At 39.2% G+C, this 10,708-nt stretch overlaps 1 protein-coding gene across 5 annotated transcripts in view; it reads left to right on the forward strand.

Moving 5' to 3' along the window:
• Positions 1-3,456, forward strand: part of CYRIA (CYFIP related Rac1 interactor A) — a 125,917-nt gene extending 122,461 nt beyond the window's left edge. For all 5 annotated transcript variants that reach the window (XM_023728236.1, XM_023728235.1, XM_004373041.2 and 2 more), the window contains one exon: positions 199-3,456. In XM_023728236.1, coding sequence (XP_023584004.1) covers positions 199-262 — 64 coding nt within the window. In that variant the 3' untranslated portion in view covers positions 263-3,456. The remainder of the gene's footprint in view (positions 1-198) is intronic.
• Positions 3,457-10,708: the final 7,252 nt, after the last annotated feature.

The raw sequence follows: 10,708 nt of genomic DNA on the forward strand, positions 1-10,708 counted from the left end.
GAAGGAAGAATCAGCTATTAAATCTGCCTGAGAATACTCTGGGCATTGAAGTGTGGCTCTTTGTCTTAAGAACCAATCCAAAGCTTGATTTATAAATATCAATTGTGTTTCCCAGGGTAAAGATGGGCTGACGAGTCATTACTGAAGCTTTGGTCGAGCACTCTTTGCACACTGACCTCCATCCCTCTCTCCATCCAGGTTCACTACAAAGCACTTGAATGATGAATCAACTTCCAAACAGATTCGTGCAATGCTTCAGTAGAGCGCTGCTCGGAGAAGAGGATCTATGTACTGACCTCAGAAGATGTATATGTTTACATAATTTAATACAGATTGATGTTAATACTTGTGTATTTACATAACCATTTCCTTCTTGACACTGAAATATATGGACCTTAATTTGTATCCTAACTGACTCAACCCAGCACAACATAAATTGACTTGAGAGCCTTACCTTTGATGTTTGAAACGAAACCCCCTGCTCCAAAGGCAAATTTTGGAGACTTTAATCTTTGCTACTAGAGTCCTTTAACCAAACCTGTAACAATCAGAAATCCCTAATAGTTTGTGATAGTGTTTTAATTCTAGATGTGTTATCTCTCTGGAAAGTATAGTTATAGAAACATGAAGTATTCAATTTTCTCTCTTGGCTCAGCTATGAGAAACACAACTGTTATTCTGAGAGAGGGAGAGGAATCCAAGAAAAGAAAAATGCGTGCGTGGAGAATCAAGCCCAAGTGTTTTGAATTCAGCGCGCCCCTCTCTCTTTCCTCAAACTGCAAAGCACACGTGCAAGTTTTCTGTTGGCACGTGTTTTACTCATCAGCGTATTCTCTTTCTGTCTAGATTTATACCCCTCTAACATTCACTTTTAATTTTGCAAGAGGAAAATGAACCTGTATTTTAATGTTAGTGAGAAAGAAGTGGAATAAGTAGGTGTGCTGCTGTAGCTGGGCTGGTTGATGAAGGTGGTTGTCTTCGAAGTGGGAGGCGGGTGGGGAGGAGGGGCACCCAGACAACAGGACCGTCATCGCTCTGCTTCAACCCCCTGCTTTCGAGGACAAAGACATGGAACACTGGCTTTGAAATTATGGATATGTTTTCTGACCTTCCAGTTCCCTGCTAAGTGTTGGGAGTGTCCCAAAAAAAACGATTGTTGTCGAGTCGATTCTGACTCATGGCGACCCCATGTGTGTCAGAGTAGAACTCTGTTCCATAGGGTTTTCAGTGGCTGATCTTTGAGAAGAAGATCACCTGGACAGGGTGGACTCAAGCTTCCAACCTCTTGGTTAGCAGTCAAGCACATTAACCTTTTGCACCACCAACGGACTCCCACCCTTCCTACTAGTTAGTCCTGTTCTCTGTGGTCCATTTATGCGGAGACAGAGGTCTAGGGCGCTTTGTTAGTAGCAGAGAACTGGAGGAATTGGAAGGGGAAAAAAAGCAAAACTATACTTTCTAGATGCCTGATATTTAAAAGCCAGCTCCTCCCCCACCTCATAGCCAGCCTGTTGTGGTATATAAAGCTCTGTATGCCTTGTGAGTACCTGGATTCTAGTCCTTGCCCTACTAGGGAGTTACAGTGTGATCTTGGGAAATTTGCTCCAGCTCTCTGCATCTCGTTTTCCTCATCTATAAAATGGGTGACAATCTCCAAGAGCCTTTTTAAGGCCACAAGCCAATAAAATGACTGACTCCACCTTCCTTCTTTAGTAAGCAGAGCCTAGTAAGCATTACCCCACCTTATCTTGATGATTAACAACATTGGAAGGCCTTGAGTCATTCTTCTTCTGTAGATCAAAGGGCATAGAATGAAATCCTGGAAAACTTCTACTCTGACCTCCATTGGAAAAATGAGACACAGAGAATCCAATTACACAGGATCACCTCCATGTAGGACCAGAACCCAGGATACTTCAGTCCTGACTCCGTGCTCTTTCTTTTCCACCATGTGGCCTATGGATACATAATACAGGATGGGGCTGGACCTTCTTAAATAAACCCTTAGCCTCGCCTGTATTATTACTTGTCTATTTCTGATAGAAGAAAGAGTAGCCTAGACAGTGAATGAAAGTCCCGAAGTTGGGTCTGGGTACATCAGGGTTTAGCATCATTACCCACATCCCAAGGAATGAGTTGTCAGACACCATTGCTTTGTGGACTTTAGTGGCCTGCAGGCATTCCCTGGAGTCTCCCAAGAAAAGGGGAGAAATATTTTTTGTTGCTTTGTTTTTGTTTTTTTTTTTTAAACAAAGAAATGCAGTGAAGTGGCAGGACAGTACATTTCTACTGATACCCTGGTCTGTATCTAAGTGCTAGTCAGCAAAGAGAAGACAGGCCCTTTTCCTTGGAGCTTTTCAAACTGACCAAGTACGACTGCTTAGGTGACAGTTATCTCATCAGAACAGAAATACCCTAGATGGCCTTTGGGATATTTTTGAACCTAGGGATTCTGAAACCCTAGAGGAAGGTAGAAAATGGGATAACACCAGGTGAGCAAATTCAGTAACTATTCAGTTTAAGAAATCTATTTGGCAGCCACATGTTGTACTTGGGCAAACAACTGTCAAGACTAGAATTACAGAGACGTGTAATGTTTACAGGCATTGGGTACATTTTCCTCCTTTACCAGGTGAAGAGATTTAAGGCTTGGAGAGAAGGAAGGGCTTGCAAACCATCACAGAGCTCATGAGGCACAGACCTGGCACCTGAACCCAAGTCATGTGTCTTTACCACAGCTGCCTCTCAACTGGTTAAAGGAGAAAATGTTAGGGGTTATACGTCAATTTTTTTAAAAGAAAAGGAAAAAAATATATAGCAGAGTAAATAGTTGAGCACATTTGTAATTTTTCATTAGAATTTCTATCAAATGGGACCAACCATATGGGAGAGACTGCTGGCCTACCCCAGTTTAGCCAGGCCACCTTGTCTCATAGCCAAGAAGCACCAACACATGGATTCTGAAAAGCCCAGGGCCTGAACTGTTGCCTTGATTATCACTAGGACAGGTTAACTGAATGTCTGTGATCACTGGCAGGTGATGGACCTTTAGTCCACTCCAGAGCTACTGTGGGAGACAAATTCTTTTAACAGACTGTCCACCAGGCATTAGAAGTCCTGGAAAATCCCAATTATTTGTGCTGCATGTACATGTGTCCGAGACCTGTGGGTGGTTTAGGGGAAAGTGCTAGAGACAGCATCAAGGTCATTGTTAACCATATTTCATATTTGATGTCTCATTGTTTTCAAATAAACAGTGTTTTTCATGGCTCAGATATTTATTCTGGGCAAGCAACAAGGTGAAAATTACATTTTTCTGATGCACTGCTGCTTTGAAATTGTAACTTTGTTCTCAGAAACCTTACATGTGCCAGTAGGAATTGGAAAAAATAAAAAAAAAAGTGGAAATGAATGTTTTTAATTGCGCTAACCCATTAGGGCTACAGTATTTAACAATCAGAAAGAATGTCTTGGATATTACCTTTTAACTATTAGTTAGTATCATCTTCACCAACATTTGCTCCCAGTCTTCACCACGATACATAGATGTTAACAGTAAGCTGAGATACTTGATACATCCTCATAGTTAAATAAAAATAATTCCATACCCCTACAAAGGAAAAATGCTCAATCTTGGATCCCAATTGTGCAATATAATTCAGAGATTTCTCATTGAATCTTTTATCCTAGACAGTTACTAATTTTTGTAGATGGCAATAATAAACATTGGAATTTTACCTTAAAAGAGCCAAAAACTTTGGAACCCAATTTCCCTGCTACGTCTATAAAAACTGGCACACATAAAGCTGTTTTAAAATTATCATATGTTGTTTGCTGAAGTTATTGTAATTTTCTTTTGGGGTTTTTTTTTTGTTTTTTGTTTTTGTCTGTTTGCCTCTTTTTGTACAGAAGTTTTGCGTGTGAAATGAAAATTAAAGTTTGGTACATATATTTAAAAAGATACCTCTATTTTGTATGATGTTCGAGGTTGAGTGAGTGACAAATGATCATTGTTCCACATAGATATTTGCTTGGTACCTGCTCTGGGGACTAGGAAATCACACCATCTGTCTGCCACCTCTCTAAGCCTCAGTTTCTTCAAAAACATGAAGCACCCAAAGTGTCCCACTCTCGGTATTCTTGTAAGCCAAGACTCTCCATTACTAAAAAAAGAAAAGAAAACAGGCATGATTGACATCTAGTCATACATGAGACTTTGTCCAGGGAAGTTAAGAAACCTTGCCCTTTCTCTTGCATATCAATGCTCACACACACACACACACACACACACACACACACTTGGATTTTGAAAGGGGTGAATGTATGAAAAATAGGTAGTAATGTTGTTCATACAGCTTTATATAAATATAGGTAATCTATTGCCCAGTAATTCCAAGAACAAATCTGTCTTGGAACAAGTACAGCCAGAATGCCCCTTAGAAGCAAGGATGGTGAGACTTCATCTCACATACTTTGGACATGTTATCAGGAGGGACCAGTCCTTGGAGAAGGACATCATGCTTGGTAAAGTAGAGGGTCAGCAAAAACGAGGAAGACTGTCAACGACATGGATTGACACAGTGACTGCAACAATGGGCTCAAGCATAACAATGATCATGAGGATGGCGCAGGACCGGGCAGTGTTTTGTTCATTGTACATAGGGTTGCTATGAGTCGAAACCAACTCAACGCCACCTAACAACAACAGCAACATTATAGAAATAATTACCTTAAGACACATTTAGACACATTCATGATGACACGCTTTAATGAGTCACGGATATATATGAATACATCTGGTTATATGGCCTAAATTTTTGAAGATGATATAAAAAATAATCAACCCCTGCCAGAAAACATCCATGAATCTGACCAAGTGAAACTAGGAAATGCTCTTTAATCCTTTTTTTAGTGTAATAGCATTGTATGGATTGGGAAAAATCAACAAATAACCTATTCCGCATGGGTATATTTTTCAGACAACTTAAGCATGAAAACAATTATTTTGACTATTTAACAGTGAAATTGTTCTAAAGCATTACTTTTAATCTTTGCAACATTTAAGCTGATCACCTGAGACCTAAATGTGTGTGCTCTCAATGGGACAGTCTACAAGAGAGAACTTCTATGCTACCTGTACAAAAAATACAAAGGCCCAGCAGTTAGGACTATTTGGGGCTCAAAGATTAGCAGAGAGAATTGAATCATAATAGGAAATTTTCCTTAAATTGGCCAATGGACAAATTGTAAATGAACAAAAATTGAAAGGAGATAGAAGGAAAGAGGACTTTAAAGAGGGCATATGTGTGTGGGGGTATCTAATTAAATCAATGTTGAGAGTAAATTACATGAAATAATGGGGAATAGAGTATAGGTATGATTGTCAATAGGAATACAGTTAGCAGGGAGTTGAGGAATGTGTGATTCAGAATACCCTTCATACCATCCAGAAAGTTGGTGATAGTTCAGGTTTCTGGTGAGGAGTTCAGGTGGCCACATTCATGAAACCTGGTGGATATTTGCAGTCTGTATTCACAGTTGATTTTACCCTTTGTCTTATAAACAAATAAATAGACTTTCTAGGAGTTTTAAGTTTGAAAATTTTGTAGTCTATGTGATCATCACAACCTAAGTGACTGATTAGGTAATATAAATAATACTGATTCATATATTTTAATTATATATATTCATTAACTACTTGAATCTATTTAGTACCAAAATCATCATCTCCACTAGTCTAACACCCATGCCAGTCACACCCACATGGTACATCTTACACAGTAAATGAAGGGTGATCTCAGCCACTCTGCTATAGCTCCAATGTCAAACTCCAAAGAAGGAAGCTTTTCTGCTTTGGCTGCATATAGTTCCAGAGTCTGTATTTTGACTATTCCAGCTCTTCCCTTGCCTGATTTCCTCTGAAAACCTCAAATAGTTGAAGATGGATGTTTTACCCACCCCCTAAAAAAAAAAAATCATTGCCATTGAGTCAGTTCTGACTCATAGAGATCCTATATGACAGAGTAGGATGGCTCCAAAGGGTTTTCACGGCTGTAATCTTACAGAAGCAGACTGTCACATCTTTCTCCCATGGAGCAGATGGTGGGTTCAAACCGCTGACCTTTCAGATAGCAGCCAAGTGCTTGACCACTGTGCTACCAGGACTCCTCCATTCTACAAATGTCTTCTGCAAAATGCCTTCTTCAAAATGCTGCTGGAAATTAGGTTAGGTACGATTTTAGAGAAATCAATATTTAGTTGGAAAGGGATCTTTTAGACTGAAAGTTCTTGTAAATTCAATTAAGAAAATCTTTTCTCTATGAAATCCTCCAGTTTTCCCATCAAATTTCACATTTCCAGATTCCTCCTCCTCCCTGCCCACACTTTCTGTTCATTTCTAAATTGTCCTTGTTTGCACCATGACAGGCTTTGTTTCCAGTTGGTAGCTGTATTTTAGTAACCATGCCTAGGCAAGAGCTAATGTTTTCTCTGTTGTGACTTGGGGACCAGTGGTTTAAGAGTCTCCTTATACCTTGAAGAAGTATGTCTCTAAAAATGTCAAAAGGGCTTGAGGGTTGTGACCAAATAATTTCTTCCAAATGTCAATATATTTGAAAGGTTTCTCTTTTGTATGAATGAAATAATATAATCACTGTGGGCAAGGCTGTAAGGGTGATTGCATTATATGTGAATGTAAGTGGGGAGGATAGGATACAGCATGCACCATAATGGACAGGGAGCTCTAGACTGAACCATGTATTTACTATCTCCCAAGTGTGCCATAAAAGAGCCCTGGTGGTGCAGTGGTTAAGCACTAGGCTGTTAACCAAAAGTTCAGGGGTTCGAACCCACCTATTACCCATAGGGGAAAGATGTGGCAGTCTGCCTCCATAAAGACAGCCTTACCCTATGGTGCAGTTCTACTCTGTTCTATAGGGTCAATATGAGTCAAAAATCTACTCGATGGTAATAGGTTTGGTTTGGTGATTTGGAATGTTTTCTTTAATGTACACCCTCTTCCTCACTATCTATCTGAAGTCTACTTGTACATCAAGGCTCAGGTCAAGGTGCACAGCCAAGATGGTGGCGTAGTCAGATGCTTCCTATGGTCCCTCTTACAACAAAGACCCCAAAAAACAAGTGAATCGATTATATATGTCAATCAAGGAGCCCTAAACTTCAAAGACAAAGTTGAGGAATTGACTGAGAGGCAAAGGGAAGGAGAGATGGTTCAAAAGCAGCAAGGAGTTGCCAGACTTGACCCAGCAGGAACCAGCACCCTGCAGGCTGGATCGGCTGGTGTGCACAGTGAGGCAAGAAGTGATGCTCAGGACAGGTTTTCCACATCAAGAGAGACTGAGCAGTGAAGAGTCGGCTCATACCTCCAGCACCAGCGAGAAACAGCACTCAATCGGTGAAAGATAAGCACAAGTGTCAAACCTACTGTATGGATCAAAAAAAAATAAACCCTTCCTTTTGGGAAATACCTCTCTCCCATTTACCTGATTCCTCTTTGCTCTGCTCTGGATCCTTGTCCAGCTTCAGAGATTGCTACACTTACTGGGCCAGAGGTAGGACCCATCGCATGCCCTGAGCCGTTCTCCCAGCTTTGGAGAGAGATCAAATTAACAAACAGGAAAAAATAATCTGCCACCTCCCCTGAGCAAGAAACTCAGGGCAGGTACAGCCCCTTTACCTAGGCACAAGCATAAGGGGTTCACGGACTTTGAATGCCTTTCACCCCTGCATAGACCTGTGTGGGCCCATTTCAACAGAGTAGGCCCTCATTAGCACATTATACCAGGGTATATACCTGAAGCCTATTTTAATCTGTATCTGTTATAAGGGGGAGTGGCAGATTCGTGACATTTGACACCACCCTGCCCATTAAGCAGGGTCCTCACCTCCCCACATGAGGGGCCTGAGGACTGCTGGCTCCACGCACTCCACTGAGCCACCCATGACAGAGGTCCAAGAATTAGCAGTGATTCCCAGTCAAAGACGCCAGTAAACAAACTAGCTCACATGATCAGCCTATTTGGGCATATCAAAACAAAACAAAACAAGAAGCTAGAACACAGTAAGCGAACATAAAATAAATAAACAACATATTGATGGCTCGGAGACAACAGTCAATATCAAATCACATAAAGAAACAGACCATAATGACTTCAGCAAGCCACCAAAACAAAGAATCAAAAAATCTTCTGGAGGCAGAGAACTTCTTGGAATTACCAGAGGTAGAATTCAAAAGATTAATATACAGAACTCTTAAAGAAATCAGGAAGGAAATCAGACAAAATGCAAACCAAGCCAAGGAACACACAGACAAAGAAGGTTATTCAAGAGCATAAGGTTAAATTTAACAGACTGCAAGAATCCACAGAGAGACAGGAAAGAGAAATCCAAAAGATTAACAATAATATTTCAGAATTAGACATCTCCATAGAAAGACATAGAGGAAGAATTGAAGCAATGGAAGTCAGAATTAGTGAGACTGAAGATAAAGTACTTGACACCAACTTATTTGAGGAAAAATTTGATAAAAGAATTTTAAAAAAAAATGCAGAAACCCTAAGAACTATGTGGGACTCTATCAAGAGGAATAACCTACAAGTGATTGGAGTACCTGTATCAGAGAATACAGAGAGAATTGTTGAAGATTTGTTGGCAGAAAACTTCCCTGATATCATGAAAGATGAGAGGATATCTATCCAAAAAGCTCATTGAACCTCACACAAGGTAAATCCCAAAAGAAAGTCAGCAAGACATATTATAATCAAACTTGTCAAAACCAAAGATAAAGAGAGAATTTTAAGAGTAGCTAGGGATAAACGAAAAGTCACCCACAAAGGAGAGTCAATAAAACTAAGCTTGGACTATTCATCAGAAATCATGCAGGCAAGATGGCAATGGGATGACATAAATAAAGCCTTGAAAAAAATTGCCAGCCAAGAATTATATATCTAGCAAAACCATCTCTCAAATATGATGTTGAAATTAGGGCATTTCTAGACAAACAGAAGTTTAAGGAATTTGTAAAAACCAAACCAAAATTACAAGAAATACTAAAGGGAGTCCTCTGGTTAGAAAATCAGTAACATCACATAAAAAAACAAGACTATAACACAGGACAGAGTAATCAGATATCAACCAAGATAGGGAAGTCACAAAAATAAATCAAAGCTAAAACACTGAAAATAGGGAAAACTGAGACATCAATATGTAAAAGATGACAACATTAAAAAAAAAAAAAGGACTAAAAAATGCAGTCATAGATCTTGCACATGGAGAGGAAGTCAAGGCAATATAAAGAAATAAAAGATTGGTTTAAACTTAGAAAAATAGGGGTAAATATCAAGGTAACCACAAAGTGAACTAACAATTCTACATATCAAAATAAAAAATAAGAAAAACATAAAGACTCAGCAAATACAAAATCAATGACAATGAAAAAGATGAAAAGAAAATACATAAAGAAAAAAGACTCAGCACAGAAAATTAAGTGAAACAAAGAAACTACCAACAACACACACACACACACACACACACACACACACAAATAATCAAAATGACAGCACTAAATGCATACCTATCAATAATTACGCTGAATGTAAATGGACTAAATGCACCAATAAAGAGACAGAGAGCGGTAGAATGGAAAAATAAAAATATTGTATGTCTATATGCTGCCTACAAGAGACACACCTTAGACTTAAAGACACAAACTAAAACTCAAAGGATGGTAAAAAATATATCAAGCAAACAACATTAAAAAAATAAAAAGCAGGAGTGGCAATATTAATCTCTGACAAAATAAACTTTAAAGCAAAATCCACAACATAGCATGAGGAAAGACACTATATAATGATTAAAGGGTCAGTACACCAGGAGGACATAATCATAATAAATATTTACACACCAAATGACAGGGCTCCAAAATACATAAAATGAACTCTAACAGCATTGAAAAGAGAAATAGCTCCACAATAATAGTAGGAGACTTCAACATATGACTTTCGGTAAAGGACAGAACATCCAGAAAGAAGCTCAATAAAGACACAGAAGATCGGAATGCCACAATCAACCAACTTGATCTTATACACATATACAGAACACTCCACCCAACAGCAGCCAAGTATACTTTCTTTTCCAACACACATGGAACATTCTCCAGAATAGATCACATATTAGACCACAAAGCAAGCCTCAACAGAATCCAAAAGCATCTTTTCTGACTGTAAAGCCATCAAAGTAGAAATGAATAACAGGAAAAGCAAGTGAAAAAATCAAATACATGGAAACTAAGCATCTTGCTCAAAAACTACTGGGTTACAGAAAAAATTAAGGATGGAATAGAGAAATTTACAGAATCAAATGAGAACGAAAACACATCCTACCGGAACCTTTGCGACACAGCAAAAGCAGTGCTCAGAGGTCAGTCTGTAGCAATAAATGCACCCATCCAAAAAGAAGAAAGGGCCATAATCAAAACATTAACCCTACAACTCAAACAAATAGAAAGAGAACAGCAGGAGTTCTGGCAAAATGCGGCTTTAGGCAGAAGCACCACGCCGTCCCTCCACAGGAAAGATATGAAAAACTAAGCCGAACAGAGAATACAACAATCCTGAAACCCTAAAACATCAAATGAAGAGATAAAGAACTCAGCCAAGCACCAAATGGAGTAAGAAAACTGACTGAGAAC

This window comes from Trichechus manatus, unplaced genomic scaffold (genome assembly GCF_000243295.1).
Source record: "Trichechus manatus latirostris isolate Lorelei unplaced genomic scaffold, TriManLat1.0 scaffold00023, whole genome shotgun sequence".
Taxonomy (NCBI): Eukaryota; Metazoa; Chordata; class Mammalia; order Sirenia; family Trichechidae; genus Trichechus; species Trichechus manatus.